The sequence below is a fragment of the Crocuta crocuta genome, unplaced genomic scaffold (assembly GCF_008692635.1).
Source record: "Crocuta crocuta isolate KB4526 unplaced genomic scaffold, BGI_CrCroc_1.0 scaffold143, whole genome shotgun sequence".
Taxonomy (NCBI): Eukaryota; Metazoa; Chordata; class Mammalia; order Carnivora; family Hyaenidae; genus Crocuta; species Crocuta crocuta.
This window is the reverse complement of record NW_027529175.1, coordinates 5500700-5520634: the sequence shown is the minus strand read 5'-3', so window position 1 is coordinate 5520634 and position 19935 is coordinate 5500700. Positions and strand designations below refer to the sequence as shown.

At 48.3% G+C, this 19935-nt stretch overlaps 1 protein-coding gene across 1 annotated transcript in view; it reads right to left on the bottom strand.

Annotated features, from left to right (window-relative positions):
* Positions 1 to 19935, bottom strand: part of ATXN10 (ataxin 10) — a 155564-nt gene that overhangs the window by 2860 nt on the left and 132769 nt on the right. Inside the window, exons 11-14 of the mRNA XM_077757899.1 lie at positions 16605 to 16792; positions 4335 to 4407; positions 3808 to 3904; positions 3005 to 3060 (exon numbers count right to left, since the gene is read on the bottom strand). Coding sequence (XP_077614025.1) covers positions 3005 to 3060; positions 3808 to 3904; positions 4335 to 4407; positions 16605 to 16792 — 414 coding nt within the window. The remainder of the gene's footprint in view (positions 1 to 3004; positions 3061 to 3807; positions 3905 to 4334; positions 4408 to 16604; positions 16793 to 19935) is intronic.

Below are 19935 nucleotides of genomic sequence, written 5' to 3'. Positions count from 1 at the left end.
AGCTCACCACGCTCTTAATCAGTAAGATATGTTTCTGGAATAAAAACCACATCAGCATTTTTTATTTTCAAGTTCAGACAAGGTGGTTTTTTTTTTTTTTTCCTTCCCAATTTTCCCTTCACATGGGTGAGGCTAATCCTCTCGCCTTGACTGACAGGCCTTTAGACTCAGCCATACACGTAAAGAAGCCAACAATCAATGACAACAGCACGGGGGAGACTTTCCTTCCTTGAGTTTCTCGGATTTTCAGTAAGTCCACAACCCGTAATTACCAGTGCAAAATGTTTAAGAAGTGATAGAGGCCCGTGGCTGGGCCGTCCCGGCGGCCACGTGGCGGGCCCTGCAGGATGGCTCTTGCCCTTCCCTTGTTTATCATCGCAGGGATTCTTGCCTTTCTTCCCGAGGATCTGCCCTGGGGGGTGGGATGGTCCACGGGTAGACAGGCTCCCACCTGGGACCAGGGAGGGGCACGGCTCCGAGGAAGAGGGGCGAGGGGCCTTCGGGGAAGGCGCGGGTATGAGCCAGCGCTCCCGGAGGAGCCACTTACCCCCGGGAGAATGCCTCTCCCTCAAGAGTGGGGGGGCTTTCCCATAGCCACAGAGTAAATTCAGACCAAGCCTCTGCTCCTGGAATTGAAATGACCTCTATTTCATAAAAGAGGTGTACGGGTGGGGGGCAAATTCAATGCAGTGACTGTTAGGTGTACGTTTGGGAGGGTCTCTAAGAAGTAACACTGAAGCCGAGCCCCACAGGCTGAGTCAGGATCAGCCTGGAGAGCAAGGAGCGAGGCTGGTTCCCGGGAGAGAGGGGTCCGTTCAGGTGAGACTCAGTGGGGCCCTCCTGGGATTCTCAGCAGGGTAACTCTTCACGGTAGGGCCTGGTCCAGGCACTGCTGGATATGTGACACCCTGGCTTCTGGTCCATGATATCCCAGAGATGGGGGGTTGTGACAAGTCACACTTCCACACATTCCCAAATGCCCCCTTGTGGGGGCAGGGGGTACTGTCACCAGAGAAGGACAGGTAGAAATCAGCTGTGCGTGCTTCACGTGGGGGGCTGGGGCACAGAGTGGAGAAGCATGGGGGTTAGAGAGGAGACGGTCAGGGACAGGCAGCACCTGGGTCCAATGTCATACGGGGGAGTCAGCCCCTGAAGAAGTTCGGGTAGGGGAAGGTCATGACAAACTTGTGCTCTAGAAAGGCCCATGGCTGCCAGGTGAGGGATCTTAGAGGGTGTTAAGGTTGAAGGCAGAGGCCTGGGATTTTCTTTGTATAAAGATTAATCATGAATTCGGGGTGCCTGGGGGGCTCAGTCGGTTGAGCGTCCAACTTAGGCTCAGGTCATGATCTCACAGTTTGTGGGTTCAAGCCCCGCGTTGGGCTCTGTGCTGACGGCTCAGAGCCTGGAGCTGCTTCAGATTCTGTGTCTCCCTCTCTCTCTGCCCCTCCCCCACGCATGCTGTGTTTCTCTCTGTCTCAATAATAAATAAACATTTTAAAAAAATCCATCATGAATTCAATTTCTTTAACAGGTACAGGGCTATCTGGATTTTCTATTTCTTTTTGTGTTCATGGTGAAAATTCATGTCTTTCACAGAAATAATTCAAGTTTTTAAGGTTTTTTTTTGGGCATAAAGTTGTTCACATTGCCCTCATTTTCCTTTTCATGTCTGTAGGACTTGTAGTGATGCCCCATCCTTCTTTACTGAAGATTTGTGGGTTTTTTTCCCTCTTGAGCAGTCTCTCTGGGGATTCATCAACATTACTGATCTTTCCAAAGAACAGCTTTTAGTTTTATTGATATCTCTACTGCTCACCCATTTTCTATTTAAAAGTGAGAGAGCCTGAGTGGGGGAGGGACCGAGGGAGAGAGAGGGAAAGAGAGAATCCTGAGCAGGCTCTGCACGGTCAGTGTGGAGCCCGACTCAGGGCTTGAGCTCAGGAACGTGAGATCGTGACCTGCGTCCAAGTCAGACACTTAGCCGACTGACCACCGGGGACGCCCCCCCCTCCATTTTCTGCTTCACGGCCTCTGGCTTTTTCCGGTACTGTTTATATCCTCTTCTTGGTGTTTCCTGTGCTCCTCGTTTTCTAGTGGAAACTTAGGTCATTGATTTTAAACTGCTCTTCTAACAAAGCATTTTAAAGTCTTACACTTCCCTTAAACACCTGCCTTATGGCATTTCAAGAATTTTCCTATGTTGTATTTTCCTCACCCTTCAGATAAACCTCTTACATTTGTTTTATAATTTCCTTTTTCATCCACAGGTTATTTAGAAGTGTTCTTTTTAACTTCCAAATATTCAGGTATTTTCCAGGTATCTTTTTGTTATAGATTTTAGTTTAATTCTGTGATGGCCAGTATTTGATTCTGTATATGAAATTCTACATATTCTGCATGATTTCAAGCATAAAAATATTTGGATAGAATTCTGCCAGTGAAAATGAAAGGAAACGCAGAAGGAAAAGTAAGAAAATAATTTCCAAGCATTAAAAAAAAAAAGCACATTCATTTTGAAGATGGATTATGGTGGGGACCACATTTTTCCAGGTTTCAAGTCTATTGCAGTCATTGGAAGCAGTGATGTAATATTTTAAAGCTCTACTATTTGTGGCAAATTATATTATTTCCAGTGATAAAGACTTAAGATGAAAAACTTAGGTATCAACTTGAAATGCTGGTATAATTTTTTTTCCCAAAGCTCTTTTAGGGAGATGTGAACAGAAAGTCTGAAGACAACTGGGCTAAATAATGAATGAAAGGAGACTGGGAACTGGAAGCTTCTGTCTCCGTTGTGAAGGGTGCAGGAGCGCCGAGGCGCCTGTGCAGCGGCCGGGCGGGCCCGCCTGGAAGGCAGGTGGGCGTCCCCGGAGCTCAGGTGTGTGAGAGGCACGTGCGCTGGTGGCCATTTCGAGCTGGCAGTGCTCTGCTGGTTCCTAACGGTGTCAGAGCCTCCTGAGTCAGTGGTCCCGCACACGAAGCGATGTAGGGCACGGCTGCCCACCCCGGGGAGTACTGGAGGGCGCAGACGGAGGTGCATCCGAGTTCGTGGACGACTTCCTGGAGGGGGAGAGCGTCACGGCAGGGCCTGAAGGAAGGAGCAGGGTTCAGGAAGGCGGGGAGGGGCCGGACTGGCACGGGTCCTGTGGAGGCAGCGGGCGGGGCGGGGGCCACACGTGCCCCCAGCCCTGGCTCCGCCCTCTGCTGCCAGAGCACCGTTCTCCGTGGGTTCTGTCCCCCCGCCCCCGCCCCCGCCCCCGCAGGGGTCCCAGCAGAGAGAAGCATCTGCTAAGAGCCAGGCCCCTCACACACACCAGAGGGTTAATCCGCACCTTCGTTCTTGCCTGACGGGCAGGAGGCCGACGCCGGTGCGTGGAGATGCCGAGCAGCTGCCAGGCTCACGGAGCTGGGAACGGGACCTCGCTTCGCATCTTCCCACTCTGCCCGGTGGGGCCTCGCCCGGCCTCTGTCTTTGCCTCCGACGCATCCGCTGCCTCCAGAGTGAGAATCCAGGGCTGGGGGCTCCCCGCCGTCTCAGGCCACAGCCCAAGCTCCTCAGACGTGAGGTCTCCCCAGCAGGTGACCTTTCAAGAGGCGGCAGGTTCCCAGGGGCGGCTCCTCCCTCCCGGCCCCGGCCTGAGGCACACAGTGGCTCCCTGCCCGGAACACCCTTCCAGCCCGTCCCGACCCGGAGAGCTGCTGCTGGGCCCGGCACCCTCCCTCCGGCTCCCAGTGCTGTGGCTTCTTCGCTCGCGGCTTCCTCCCCGCGATGCCCTGCGAGCTGCCTGAAGGCCGCGGCGAGCTCACTCTACTGATTCAGCCTGGAGCTGGCGCGGAGGCTGCAGTCGCTTGCCAGCGCCGCCAAGGGCCGGTTTAGATGCCGGAGGTCCATCCTCGGGCACGTCTGGAGGCCAGAAGACGGAGATCAAGGTGCCAGCAGCAGGTTTCCTCTGGGGCCTCTGTCCTTGGCTTGCCGGCGGCCACCCTCCTGCTGATTTTCGCGTGAGTGTTCCTCTGCACGCGCACGTCCCGGGGTCTGTGTCCACATTTCCTCTTCCTACAGAAACACTGGTCAGATCGGGTTGGGGGTCACCCGAACACGTCATTTCAACGTAATCACTGATCCAAGACCCCGTCTCCAAAGAGTCCCATCCTGAGTCCTGGGGGCCGAGGGCTCTGACACATGACCGTGGGCAGGGAGACGTGAGGCGGCGCTCGTGGGAACCGAAGGTGCTGGACACACAAGGGATACGGGACAGACGCGGTGTCTGCGCTCGCCGGCCTGCGAGCGGCCCGAGGAGCTGCGCCAGCTGAGAGCCCCCTTCCTCGGTGACCCAGCCGCTGCTGCTGGGTCTCTTCACCCTCCTCCTCCAGTCCGTGCTCCGTCACCACGAGCCCCTTGCACACCTGCCACGTCCCAGACTCACAGGACCCTGGAAGGCGTATGGGTTTGTCCTACGTGTCCACCGGACTGGGCTGCGGGGCCCCGGACATTTGTTCTAACAGGATGCTGGGTGTGGCTGGGAGGGCGGTTCTGGCTGAGAGTCACAGTTGAAAGTTGAATCAGTGGTCCCAGTAAAGCAGATGGCCCTGCCCACCTCACCGGCCTCGTCCGCTCAGTGCAAGGCCTGCATGGAACACAAAGGCTGACCTCCCCTGAGAAAGGGGAGGCGGCCTCCTGCCTGACTGCCTGGAGCTGGGACGTCTGTTTTTTTTGTTGTTGTTGTTGTTTGTTTCTTTTCCCTGCTTTTGGACTTGCACTGAGAGCCTGGCTCTTCCTGGGGCTCGAGGCCCTCGGACTTGGACTGCAATGACAGCATCGGCTCTCTCCCCCTTGGACTTTGGGAGTCGTCAGCTTCCAAAATCACAAGTGCCAATTCCTCGGACTAAATCTCTCTGAATGTATATACAGTGGGTTCTGCTCCTCTGGAGGACCCTGACCCAAAGGTCCCGTGCCATCCGTCGTCTGTGAGCCTCGGGACCCTTCACCCTCTGCTTCCTCCCGGCCCCAGGAGGGTGGGCTGCTCCATGGACCAGTCCCCTGTGACAGGGCCAGGTCACATGCACACGTGAGCCCAGGCCTTCCTAAGCTCCCTTTCCTGCTCCTGTGACAATAGGGAGACGTTCTGACCCCGACTGCTTAGGATCCTAGGCTGACTGAAAAACAGTCTAGGCCTTCCCTACAAATAATGTCCTTCACATGGCCTTTCCCGGGCAGGGAGGAGGACATCACAGGGGCCTTGTGAAGGTGCCCAGGGCCTCACGCCCCACTCTCCCCTCTCCTGCCCTGCCCCCTCGCTTTTCTTTCATTCTCTAACTGACCTGCCTCCTGCCTTTTTTTTTTTTTTTTTAAGTAGGTTTCAAGCCCCGTGTGGAGCCCAACATGGGCTCCTGTGAGATGAAGATCTGAGCGGAGATCAAGAGTTGGATGCTTAAGGGCCTGAGCCCCACCCCCCTGCCACGCCCCCTGCCTGCTGCCTTCACTCCTGTTCCCAGACACGCTCAGCTCTGGAATCTGGTGACAGGTTGGCTCCCTCAAGTCTGACCCCTGGCACTTTCCCTGGGCAAAGCACTGCACAAATCCTCAGGCTTTCTCACCCTTTGGACACCCGAGCCAAATAACACCTGCCCAGACAGCACGGCCTGCATGAGGAGGGGCTGGTAACACTAGAGGCTGGGACGAAATCCCTGCCCTCCCAGCAACCACGCGAGCCTTGACGGCCACACCTCTGTTGTGGCAGATCCTGTTAACTGTCCCCACGAGCCAGCCTCCCTCCTTCCTGTGGTCAGGGACAACTTGTACTCTGAGTGGGGCACACGGCCACCCAACTGGAGGCTACATGGTCCGGTTCCACTTAGGGATAGACGTGGCCATGGGGCTAAATTCTTGCCGACAGAATGTGAATAAGAGAGATGTGTGCCAAGTCCAAACTCCTTCCTTCGAAGGAAACTGCTTGCCCTTCACTCTGTCCTTCTAGCCAAAGGCAGGAAAATAGGCACAACAGGCCACTCGACCTCAGCTGTGCACACAGGTGACACCGGAGCAGACTCCTGCCAGCCCTGTGGGCTCCCGGTACCCAGCCCGGCTTTCTGGTCTACCTCCACTAACAGACCAGAGGCTACCGCGTCAACAGAAGTAAAGCTTCACTCTTGTCGGGCCACTCTGTTTTGGGTTCTTTTTGAATAGCAGCTCAACCTGTACCCAGGTGAGAATCTTTGTGAAGTGTGAACTAGAAAACATACAGAAGAAGACACAAAACGTACATATACATTATCGCAAATTGAACACACCCGTGTAACCACTGGCAACCTCCTTCCTGAAGAGAACCACCATCCTTACGTCTGTGGTTCAAACTGCTTGTGAACTTTGCAGAAATAGTCATACAGTCATCGTTTGGCTGCAGCTTCTTCCATGAACATTGTGAACCTCCTCCCCACTGAGTGTGGCTGCAGCTCACTGCCGCATGGCCCTACACCTCATGGATGTACCATGACGTACTCGGCCATTGCACTGTTGGTGGCTTGGGTTGTTTCCATTTCCTGGCTACCACAAATTTAACACTGCCCTGGGTATTTACAGCTCATCTGGCTTTGGGTTCACCTACACGTACACTTTTGCTAGGTATGAACTTTGTAGTGGAAATGCTGGGTCACATAATATGCTAATCTTCAAGTTTAGCAGAAAATGCCAAATTGTTTCCCAAAGTGGTTATAGGGTTGTGCCAATTTACACTTCCACCAGCAGTGTTTGAGAGTTCTGTCTGCTCCACATCCTCACCGACAAACATGTGATATTGTTAGTCTTCTTATTTTTAGCTCTTCTGGTGGGTAGTGATATTATTTCATTGTGGTTTTGATTTGCATTTTCTTGATTACTAATGAGGTTAACTACCTTTGTGCGTGTCTGTTGGTGAAATGGGTATCTTCTGTGCAGTGCTTGTTCCGGTCTTGCGCCCATTTCTGACAACTTTTTAATTGCTTCGTAGTTCTCAATCTAGTTAGGATACTAGCCCTTTGTCAACTACATGTTTCAAGTATCTTCTTCCGTTGTCCCTTCGCCAATTGTGACTTAATTTATAATCAAGTCCATTTTTAACAGCTTATGCAACGTAGTTAAGAAATCTTACCTCATCTGTTGTGAGACCTTCTAGAAGTTTTAGCATTTTGCTTTTCATATTCAGACTTGCAATCCATCTAGAAATTGATATTTTTATATAGTACAAGGTAGGAGTCAAGTTTCCTTAACCATCTACGGTTACTCAGTGGCCTGTGTGGGATTTGCTGAGATCACTCTCTCCACATGCTCTGCAATGCCATTTGACAAAAAATATATCAAGTGTCCATAGATGAGACCCTGTTTTTGGATGCTCTTCTGCTTCTTTGTTCACTTATCAAGTGCCAATACAATCCTATGTTAACTCATCTTGCTTTTCACAGTTTGATATTCATCTTATTCTTTCACAGTGTCTTTCTTGGCTGTTCTTGGCTTTTTGCATTTCCTCATACATTTTACAATTTATTTAAAATTCTATTTTCCAAATCTGTGCTGTTATGTAGAAATTCAATGGACCTTTGTGTATTTACTTTGTATTCAGCAGCCTTGCTGTACTCATTTATCCTAACATTTTATGTGTAGATCTTTTCTTCACCAGCTGCATAAACCAGCCTGTTGTCTGTTTGAGGCTGTCTTCCCCAATTATTATCCTTCTCTCTCTCTGTTTTTTTTAATGTATCTCACGGGCTATTTAACCTTTCCAATATATGGGGGGAAACAAGTGATGAATTGTGACTAACCTTGCCGTATTCTTAAGTGTCAAAAGGAAAAGTTTCAACATTTCTTCATGATGTCCAGTATTTGCTGTAGGAGTTTCTGTAGATACTCGTTATCACCGTAAGGAATTTCCTTCCTATTCCCACTTTGCTGTTTTTACTAATATCATGATTGGATGTTGAATTTCTAATGTAACTTACATTTTCTGCATGAATTGATCATGATTTTAATCTTTTATGCAGTGGTGTTTATTGACATTTAAAAAAACATTACACCATTCTTGCATCCCTGAGATACAGTTATTAGTGTTCAGGCTCTTGGGATCTGTGTTCATGCAGAAGATTGGACTTCACTGTTCATTCCTTTTAATAAACTTTTCAGGTGTTGATACCACGGTTGTGCTGCCCTCACAGAGTGAACTTTGAAGTGTTCCTTCTTTTTCTGGAAAAGTCTGTGTATGATTGGCAGTATTTCTTCCTGAAATGTTGGCGGAATTTGTTGCTGAAGCTATCTGAGCTTTAGTTTTCTCTGTGGAAGTTTTAAAGATTAAATATTTAAAGCAATATTTATATAAAATGTTTTTATTTTGGGACACCTAGTTGGCTCAGTCGGTTAAACATCGGACTCTTGGTTTCGGTTCAGGTCAGGTCATGATCTCACAGTGAGATGGAGCCCTGCACTGTGAGTGTGGAGCCTGCTTGGGATTCTCTCTCTCTTCTCTCTGTGCTCCTTCCCTGGCTCACACATGCTCACTCTTTCACACAATAAATATTAAAAATAAATTATATTTTTATTTCATTTAGTTTTGTTTTTTTACAAAACCAATTTGTCCATCTGTAAGTTCAAATTTATTAGCATAAAATATTCACAATATTCTCTTATGGACTTTTAAAAAATGTTTTTAAAAAATATTTATCTTGAGGGAGAGAGAGACAGAATGTGAGGACAGGGTCAGAGAGAGAGGGAGACACAGAATCTGAAGCAGGCTCCAGGCTCTGAGCTGTCAGCACAGAGCCTGACGTGGGGCTCGAGCCCACGAACTGTGAGATCATGACCTAAGCTGATGTCGGACGCTTAACCGACTGAGCCCCCCAGCACCCCTCTTTTATGGACTTCTAATGTCCACATAATCTGTAGTGATAATATTTTTTTGGGTGCTCCTCTTTCTTCATTCACACAGGTTTATCAATTGAATGCATTTTAAAGCAATTTTTGGCTTTATCTTTTTTTATTTTTAAAATTATTACGGTTATTTCCAGTTTAAATATGCTTTGCTCTCATATTACTTCTTTTTTTCTCCTTCAACTGTGGGTTTAAGTTACACTCATAATACTTAAGGATGTTTCGGTGACTCATTTTCTGCCACCTTTTCTCACATGTGCACTTATGGCAATAAATCTCCAACTGCAGTCCATAAACTTTGTATGTAGTATTTTCATTAATGTTCAGTTAAAAATATTTTCTAATTTTCATTTCTTGGTTTTGACCCTTAGGTACTTGAGAAATTTACTGCTTACTTCCTAAAGTCGTGGGGATTTTCTAGTTATCTGATATGCAGCTTAACTGTTCTAGGATCAGAACACACTATGTATGACTTTAATCCTTTGAAGTTTGTTGAGATCTAATGGCACAGCAAAAGGATAGATATGGTAAGTGGAGCCACGTATACTTACAAAGTATGTGTATTCTGCAGTTGTTGGGTGCAATGTTCTAGAGAGATCCAACAGGGCCAGCCCTGACTGCATTGATCAAAACTTAATATTATTATGGGTTGTTTCTGTCTACTGATTTTATCATTGACTAAGAGAGGACCGACCACTGTGTGTGACCATATGATGGCTCCGATCTGCAGACTGGGGCAAGAACATGCCCAAGCGGTGGTCAGCAGACACTGGCTGGGAGCACATGGTGGCAGCTGCAGAGGGGGAGGGAGAGGAGCAGGGAGAGGCAGGGAGGGAGGAAGAGAGAGACAGAGGCAATCACCACTAAGTTGACTGAAGGAAAGAATCATGTCTAAGCAAAGTGGTGTTCATGTTAATTTTCTCTTGTTCCTGCCTTCTTGGTGATATTTCAAGTCTAAGGTTTACTTTTGACTTTCCAATGTCTTACCAAAACAACAAAAACAAAAACAAACCCTCTCATTCTCTTTCTTCTTAGACTGTAAATGCAGACAGTAGACCTTTTTACTGTTCCGTAAGTCTCTTACCCCCTCTTCTGTATTTTCTATCATTTTGTCTCTTAGTGGTTCATTTTAGATATTTTTGACTGGTTGACCTTCCATTTGCAATTTCTATCTTTTATGGTAAAATCAACTACTGATTTCTTAATTTTGGTTATATTTTCTTCAGTTCTTTTCATTTGATTTCCTTTCATATTGTGTCTTGTTTTTTGCAGACATGTTCAGTGCCAATCTTCAATGTTCATCTCTTTGAACATAATGAATAAGGTTGTTTTAAATTTCTTTGATAACTGTGCTTTCTGGAGCCCTTCTGTGTTCACTTCTATTAGTTATTAATGGCTTAATTTTCATATAATGTTGTCTTGTCACCTCATACTATTTTTGACGGAGTGCTAGAGGACACATATGGAAAATCATACAAATAGATTGAGACTTACGGTAGCTTCCTTTCCCGGAGAGGATTTACACGGGAAGGCGGTAATCCAGGATGTCTGTTAGCACACGACGCCAGGTTACGAAGACCCAGTTTCTGGACCTGAAAATATGTGAAACCGAGTGCAGTCTCTTGACCATTCCCGATTCACTATCACTCTTCTGATGTAGCCCTTTGGGGGGGCAGCCTAGAGAAACAGAGGCTTACCAGGCAGTATCTCCCATCACCTGGGCTCCTCAAGGCTGTGATAAGCACCTGACCTCTCTGCTTCTCCTTCTGAAATGACAGATTATCTCTAGAGGAAAAAGTGGCCCAAACACTGGACTCATCTCCCAGCCTGTCTATTCCTGGATCCTGGCCCTGTAAGTTTTCACTGTATCTTGTGAGCTACCTGGCACCTAGTGGTTTAAACACATTTTGGCCTGCTTTTTTGTGGTGTTCAGGGAGGCTGGTCAGAACCATCATATATTTGGGAGTGCCTTCTCTTTTCTGACATAAATAATTCTCCAAGAAAACTTTCTTTAGCCCCTTATCTTCCTTCTGAGACCTTCCATAGTGTGCACCCTAAAACGCAAACTAAAGCTCTATGCACCGAGATGTTCACAAAAGCACTTGTAGTGATGAGAAAAAGAATATAAAATGTTCTAATAATAAGACAACAGTTAAGTCCAGGATGGACATTTTGATGACACAGCCACTGAAATTCCTTTTAAGATGATGCGTTAACATACAGATATATCTTACGCTATAATGTTAAGTTGGCTTCCACAGAGACTTGAAATGTGGGCTACAGTCTGCAGTAGGCCCTCTTCTCTATCCACACTCCTGCCCCAGCCAATCTCATTTATCTCCATGGCCTCAAATACCATCTGCAGGACTCCAAACATGTATTTCCAGCACTGACCTCTCTTCTGAGCTCCAGTCTTCTATACTCAATTACTTTTTAAAGTCATCTCCCTTGGGACGTCTCAAAAGCATGTCAAACATAGTTTGCCCCCAAAGAGAACCTGGATTCTCTCTGCTCCAAACAAAACCCACATCAGAATTACTCTTCACATCACACCTTTCCCCTTCGGTGAGCCTACAATCATCTGCCCAGCTGCTCAACAAAGTTTTAAGAGTGATTCTTGTATATTCATTTGGCCCATCCTCAACAACCCATCAGCAGAGCCTATGAATCCCATTTCCAACACAGAGACCAAATGCAAACCTGTCCACAGCCACTGACCCACACGTGTCTAAGTCGCCATCATCAGCAGCCCCACAAATCACGTCTCAACTTCTGCTCTTTTTCCACTGCAATTCATTTTCCACACAGCAGCAAGGGTGGGCCCTGAAAAATCTGAGGTTCCCATCCCTCTGCGGATACCACTTCCCAAGCACTTTGAGACACATTCCCCCACGGCTTCGAAGACCCTGCAACGATCGGACTCCTGCTTACCCCTCTGACCTAGTCTCCCTCATGCCACTGCTCTCTGGTCGCCAGGCACTGGTCCCACTGGCCACCCTCCTGGCTGCTGCCCACGTGAAGCCTGCCCTCTCGGGGCCTCGGTGGCTTGGCGCTGTCTTGCTGTGAATGCTCTGCCTCGCTCTCCACACAGGTCAGACGGGATTGTCTCAGAAAGGCAATCCCATTCACCATCTGTATCGTCAGTCTGTTTTCTTCACAGCGTTCGCTACAGTATGTGCTGCCCTTGTTCTTGTTTTATCTTTTTACTTGTTAATTTTCCGTCATTTTCATGAGCTTCATGAGAGCATGGACCAGGTCTGTCTTCTTTACTGCTGTGCCCTCCCAGTGCCTGCCTGGTACACTGTTTGAGGAAACCTAGGCTCTGAGTGGTTAAGCAACTTGCTCAAGACCACACAGCTGGCACTATGTGGAGCCGAGATTTAATCTAGGGTTTTTCTAACTGCAAAGCCCATGTTCTTCCTGTGGAGAGCCCCCTGCTGTACGTCCTGAGCCACAATCCAGGCATTTCTGCTACATTTTCCATGCTTCCGGGAAAGAAGATGTATTTTCTTCCTCACTCATTCTCTCCTAATTAACAACAGCAATTAACCATTGAGCATCTGCTATCTGCAACTCAACTTCCACATTCATGAAATGGGGTCAGTACTAGAACATACCGTATCACTGCTATGAAGATTACATTATTAATATCTTCAAAGTGCGTAGCGCATTGCCTGGTACTCGGAAGGCATTATACAGCTATCTGCTAAAAAATGAAACACGTCTGTGAGCATCTACTGTGTGTCCAGCACCGTGGAGACAGGGGCGGGAGAAAAGGTGCTTCCATCAGATATGCTCATGGTGAAGGTGTGAAGGGCTGGACGATGCACGTCACAGCAGTGCGAAGAGTAACTGGCAGTAACGAATGCTTACCGTCCAGTGCATTCATTAGTTTTTATCCTCGGACATGCCTATGGGTTGGTGGTATCACGAGCCCCGCTGGTGGTGAGGAGATGAAGGCACGGAGCTTACGGAGTCTGCCCAGAGTCACACAGGGAGGGGCAGGGATCTGCCACCCTTGCGCTCACTTCAGTTTGTGCCTTTCAACCGCTGTGCTTCACGGCGTGATGGGAACAATTACACCCGTGCAATAAAACATCACGCAAGCTCTCCCTCCACTGATGCAAAATAAACACGACGCAGCTATGTGCGACTAGAAGACATATATTATGTTGTTTAAATGAAAAAAAAATTCCCATTTTAACCTAATATTTCCAATTTAAGGTTTTTTAATGGAAACAATGAACAATGATCAAAACCTCCAAAAGGTATTTCCATTGGCCTGTCTCTGGTTGTGATGAGGGAAGTCTGATGAATGCCTTAACACCATAACCACTACATTTACAGGAAAAACTTACCTTTAAAATTCATGTATATTATACATGGTAAAGCAAATGTATACTGTAAAATATCACCTAAATAAGATCTGACTCAAAAAATCCAAAAAAGTATATATATAAAAATTTGCAGGGAAGAGAAAAACAGGTATTATATCATATAACTCAAGGGGAAAAATGTGAATTTGGAAAATAAGGATTTTTCATATATAGGTCTTTGTGGCTGAGATGATCAGGACCTTGGACAGCACCAAAAAAGGAGCTTGTTTCCTGTGCTCCCCTCCCCCCGCTCCCCAGACTGGACTGGATTTGTATTAGCTCTTAAACGTTAGGATTCTTTTGTATTAACTTTTTAAATGTTAGGTTAAATGTTAACTTCTCTGCATTTTACAATTCTGTCTTAATTTTAATGACTCTCACGTAAAAACTGGTTCCTTTATGTGCTGAACTTACTGATGAGGAGCACGTATGTTAAAGTCCTTCTGCACACACTGGCGTTTCTATTACAGCGTCTTTGTTCGTTCATTCAGGGATGGAGATAAAAAGACAGTAATGACATCAGAGTAACATTTAGGTCCCAGGTGTGGTGAAAAGATCAGGATATTGATACCTTCAGTAGATACTGGGCACAAAGTATACACATGTAAAACGTTAATTTTTAATTTAAAATCTCCCAACGGGTGGCCCAAATGACCACAATCATTTCTCTTTATCCCATTTTGCAGCATGGGCAGCTATCAGCAGCCTCCAAGGCTCTGTGGCTAGATGCAAAAGTTACTGAACAAAACTGTATCTCAGTATCTTAAGCAAACCTACAAGATGTATGAAGACGGAGATGTACAAATCCTAACAGTACCTTACTACAATTGTGAAAATATGTATTTTTGAATTATCAACATCCATCGTGAACGAACTGAACAAAACCAAGCCTCCCCTGCATCTTTCATAATGAAAGAGGCTGAAAACTTGAGGTGCTTTGTCGCTTTGCTCTTGGAAGCAGTAACGTGGTCACTGAACTTGCCGTGGCCATTCCGTCCCTTCACAAACGCTGTAAGGCTGGCCTGCCTTCCTTTCTTCTTCTACATGACCGACTGAGGTGGTGACTTAATCCTCTGCAGCATGTAAAACGAGGCTCTTGGAATCGCCAAGTCCTCGGGTGGAGGCCGGGAGGCTGCCGGTTGTGGCGGAGGATTAACCGTCCAGGGCACCGGAGCGGCCACAATGCAGCCGTCAGCATGTTTGTGCTCTGTAAGCCCCACATTTCCTAGTTAGAAAACACACAGCCATTACCCCTTTCTGTGTTCCCACACAAGGCTCCCCTTTGTTTATTTGTGTTTGTTATTACACGGCTTATCCCGGCATGTTTGTTTGATCCCACTGGTGTGCACACATCCATTGAGAGAAGAAAAAGAAGTGTCTATCGCGGACTTGTTAAAAGGGAAAAGGGACCCCCACTGGTTTTTTTCCTTTGGAGGGCCTCTATTTGAGAACAGGATGTTTAACTCTTTGTGTCCTGGAAAGAGTTTCTTTGTGCATTTTAAATTTTGAAAAAAGGCTTCTTTACTGATGGAATGTCATAAACGAGAGAAAAAAACCCCCAATATTACAGATTACTACATTTCTGGAAGCTGACGTTGCTTCAGAAATAGAGAGTACATTAGCACGTGGGACAACTTTTATTTCATTCTGAACATGCGTAAGCTGTTTTTACAGAACAATTTATGCAGGGCTACAGAAAACTTAGATGCACTTTACTCTGGAACAATCAGTATTTCTGTGAAACTTCTGGCTGGGTCTTCGCTGCTTTTATTCTGGAAGATTTAACAGGGACTGTGCAAAATCTAGAAAGGTTAGCGACACGGCTGTTCAAGAACATTTTACGCATTCATACCTGACCTCGCTCTGGGGCTCTTTGCTGCCTACATCAGTGCTCTGGCAGCGACACAGATTCCAGTGCTCGTTTAATCCAGCTCCGCCTCTAACAGAAGTATGTGTATAGAGAGAGAAGGACAGAAAGAGACAGATGTAGGTCAGATTAGCTCCTGGTCCCCGAAGCTACTTTTACAACTTCGGGAAGCGGAGCCATGGTGGAAACGTGGAGTGGGTGCTGCAGGCGACAGTGCCTTTGAAACTGAATGAGACGTGGATGCACTTTAATCCCGTGGTCCTGTGCACACAGCGCCCTTAACGGAGGAGGCACGAAAGTGGGGAAGGGGCAGGCATGCGCCTGTGAGAACAATGGGTCTGGAGGTCTGGTTCCCAGGGATTTGGTAAGAGAAGAGTTAATGGCCCGCACGCTCTCCCCACTCACTGCCTGTAAGGTCCCCGACGTTCCAAAGGGCTGGGCTCAGTGACAGCACAGCCCAGTCCCTAAAATGAAGAGGGGCCTTCTCTATTCTTCAGCATCTCTCGAATTAATTAGCTGGAAATGAGTCTTGTCAATGTTTTGGAAAGGCAGAAAGGGTGAAAAGAGATTGCGAGAATTAATCACAGTGAGAAACTACTTCAACTGCCTGCCAGAGTTCAGAAAACCCAACGAGCAGAGAAGAAAAGGAATCAGGCTGATTCGCCATCTGAAGGAACAAATGGAATCCAAGCAAATGCCCCGGGCTTTGCCAAATGAGGGATGCACCCTCCAGGAAAAGAATTTATTTCTGCCGCCACAGTAAGTACAATATGCTACTTAAATGCACAATGTAGCCACAGGGACAAAGGCAAACCAGACAGTTACGTTTCTAAAGCAAAGAAACAAGGGAATACTCAAGTTACTTTCACTTTCCAGCCTAGACACATCTACCTCTAGTACCTAAAAGACTCACGTGTTCCTGAATTTGTACTTAACAAATCTTCAGAGGCTGGCAATGTGACCTACTGCAGGAGATGAAAAGTCCATGAAACACATTCCCCAAATTCAGATACTTCAATGGAGAGTTCATTCACTAAGAAGAGAAAAGAAACAAAATTGCAAATATAACAGATCTATTTATATAATGGATCTATTTATAAGAATCATCCAAGGGAAGACACACACACACACACACACACACACACGCGCACAGGGGCTTTTGGTCAACAGCTGAGGGAGAAACTGTTCACACAACAAAGGGGCTCCCCGGAAAGCCCACCCCAGCTGCCTCTTCAGGAAAACCCAATTCCCGTCAGAAACTTTTAGACCACATGGAATCTTGACAGACTTTTTCTATTTCTCCCCCACAAATGAGTCTGAACCTCGTTTTTAAGAAAACAGCAGCATAAAGCCTGAACAAAACATGATTTGCAGTTAAATCTGGGGCTTCCTTGGCCATCTTAGAAGGCAAAACACTCCCATCCAGGTTCTCAGGAAGGAACCCTCTGCATGGGCAANCCATACTCACCAGGAGAGGTGTGTCACTGGTAGATTTCAGAATCAGCTTGTCCCCCCTCTTTTCAACTTCAAAACCCATCTTCTTAAGTAGGGAGGCGTCTGCCAGACCCTGCTCCTCCATCTTTGCGATCAAATCTTGGTTCTGACTATTGTCTTCCGTCAGGTTTCGGATGGCGTACACCACCCACTGGGTCAGGACTGAAAGTGAGGTGAAGGAATCTCCCAACACACTTTCCCGACTCGGAAGTCCACACGGGCATGATGGGGAAGGAGGTGGAGGCACACGGCGCGGGTGAACAAGTTTCCCTGGGCGTATGTGCTGGGCACACATCCGAGGGGGAAATGATCAAAAAGATGTGATACACGCCCCGTATACGTATGTCCCACATACGTGTGGGTGATGTCCAACAACAAGGCACAGAGGTGCTCAGCCAGGATCTGCTGAATGAATGAGCCAGGAGGCAAAAGCCTGGAGAAGCCACATCTGCAGTCTATGATCACACACACACACACACGTGCGTGCACATCTGCAGTCTATGATCACACACACACACACACACACAGGCACGCATGCACGCTGGGGGATGTTACTGAGCCACCGGGGAAAGAATCAGACACCAGGGCACTAGTCACAAAGATGCCCAGTTAGAAGCAGACAGGAGGGCTCATCTCGTCCAGAGCAAGCTCAGTTATAAGTAAGAATTGTTTCCTAGGAGTCGCCATGGAACTTCCCTCATTCTGCCGCATCTGAAAGATGAAGCCAGAAGGCCTTTGAAGGATTTTCTGTGTTTAGTTTGAATACTTGTGCTCTCAAGAAGGCACCTCACCCTCTCGGCCTTGCTGGGCCCCAGCCCTAATTCTGCACAGCATGCACAGCGTCCGTCACAGCAGACGGAAGACGGGAAGATGACAGAATCACTGCATTTACTGAGGTCTTTTATTTAGGGACTGAGAATCGGGAAGCATTAAGTTGCTGCTATATGTCATTCTATAAAAAAACTGCAGAGAAACTGCCAAGGGTACCAATGCGTCTTCAGCGTTGGATCCAGGGACACATCAGAGATGCTGAATACAGGGGGCCTGGCACCTTGTAGTGGTCCGGAGAGAACATCAAAACACCTGGGGTGGCACCCACACTTTCTCAAATAAAGAAAGGCCTCCCTGCTCACCTCCCTGCTCACCGTCGGATGGAAGCTGGCAAGAAAAACAAATCCTTTCCCCGATCACCAGATGTTTCCCGTGCAGGCATTTCTGGTGTCTGAATGGGGGCATCTATGGCCCCAAATTCTACCAGGCTCTTGAGCTTGAAGGGTCTACACTTGTGACCCTGTCCCAACTCCCAGCAGAGTGGTGAGGCCAGTGCTCAGACATTTCTAGCTCCCTCAACTGGACAGAGGAAGCCACAGGAGAAAGCCTGTGGTTCTTTTTTGTAGTGTTTGGGAAAGAAAGTGAATCAAACTATTTCCCTAGTTCAATAAGCTCAAAGGTGGGGCGCCTGGGTGGCTCAGTCGGTTAAGCGTCTGACTTTGGCTCTGGTCATGATCTTGTGGTTCATGGGTTCGAGCCCTGCGTCGGGCTCTGTGCTGACAGCTCAGAGCCTGGAGCCTGCTTCGGATTCTGTATCTCTCTCTGCACCTCCTCTGCTCACGTTCTGCCTCTCTCAAAAATAAACATTTAAAAAAAGAAAAGCTCAAAACAAAACAAAAAAATGGGCCTGTCCACCAAAGCCAGACAAACTGAGGCACAGAAAACATGGCGGTTTCACATTCAGGACGTGTCTTCTCGGGGTTAAAGGGCTGCTCCACCCCAGTCCCTCTGACACCCGTGCTGGCTGCCCCCTGGCCCTGACAAGGTCGTGGAGACCCTCGTGCTCCGTGCTCCCTGGCTCACAGACCGTCCACGCCGGCCAGGCTCTCCCAGCTGTGGCCTCTGGAGGGTTGTCCCTAAAACCACTTGTGAGCATAAATGAGGAACCTGCTCCAGACGGCACAGAACTGGAAGTGTTGGCACCCGGCTGATACTGATTTTAGAATCAGTTGTCTCCCTTGGGTGGGAGAATGTCCCTTTGCCACTTATCTGTCACCCTTCGATGAAAAAGCCCAGGCCCTTTATGCGGCTGTATTTCCTTTCTGGACACAGAATCCATACAAATATTCAAGTGCATGAAGGCACTTGAATCATTTTCTGCCCCTTGCCCACAGTCACCGACCCCCCCGCACCAGTGTGAAGGATGAAAATGAGGACCCTGGGTGACAACCACTTCTAACGTGTCAGAGAACTTCTGAACAATGAATCGTCTGCCGCAAGTAATTTTTCTTCCAGAATGATGTCATTCTACAAACTCCTCACTTTTTGTACCACACGGGGAGGCAGTGATCAGGGAGCAACTGAAGAGTGAGTGTAGACAAGAAAATATGTGAGCTTGAGGAATTTTAGTCCGTGTGTGGAAGTCCTGAGCGCTAAACGACGGGAGTGGAGCACTGCCTTCTAGAGCTTCCCGTCAATTCACGGAAACAGAACTGAATGCAGGGAAACTGAAGTCGTACTGAAGGCTCCTGAAATCGGGGAGGGGGAGGGGGTGGGGGGCTGGCTTGGCAACGGAGGAGGAGACCCTGCCAGCCCAGAGCGGCCACAGGAAAGGCAGAAATGAACTGTCATCCAGAGCATCCATGATCAAACCACGTGACGGGGAACAAGACCCGCCAAGGGTCGCTGCGCACCGTTCCCACCGGGCGCCCCTCGCGTCCAGGCGCTGCCCCCGAACACGACGTCAGTGCTTGCTGGTGTCTAGCGGCTGGTCCCCTGCACTGTGTCATCTGGGTGAGCCTCAAGGGCAGGAGCGCCACTGCAGTCACCTCTGCGCCTGCAGCAGCCGGTCTGGCTCCTGGCACACGCTGGGCTGCGGGCTCTAAGCCACGACGGTCTGTTCCTACCTGTCCACCCGGGCGCCCGGCGAGCTCCTCAGGAGCAAGTGTGACTGGCCTGCGTTCCATGCACGGGGCCGGAGTGCTCGCTCCCACGCCGTGCGGGCGGGGCCGGGGCGGCACAGCGGTGACCCACGGGAGCCGTGCTTTCCCTTCCGGTTCTCGCTGTGGTTTCCTGACTCAGGGCCTTGCAGGGTGCAGAGACCAGATGAGAGGAAACCAATATAAGCACAAGCCAGGCAAGGAAGCTGCGTGCGTGGGGTCATAAAGGGCGCTGGACAAGGGGCGCCGGGGGAGCTCCCACGCGGCGCAGGCAGAGCTGTCACGTGCGTCGTGGGGAGGCGGCCAACGCGTCTTGTGAAAGTCCTGCCACAGTAGCCTAGTGGCACTTTGCCCTGGAAGCGCCTGGAAACTAAA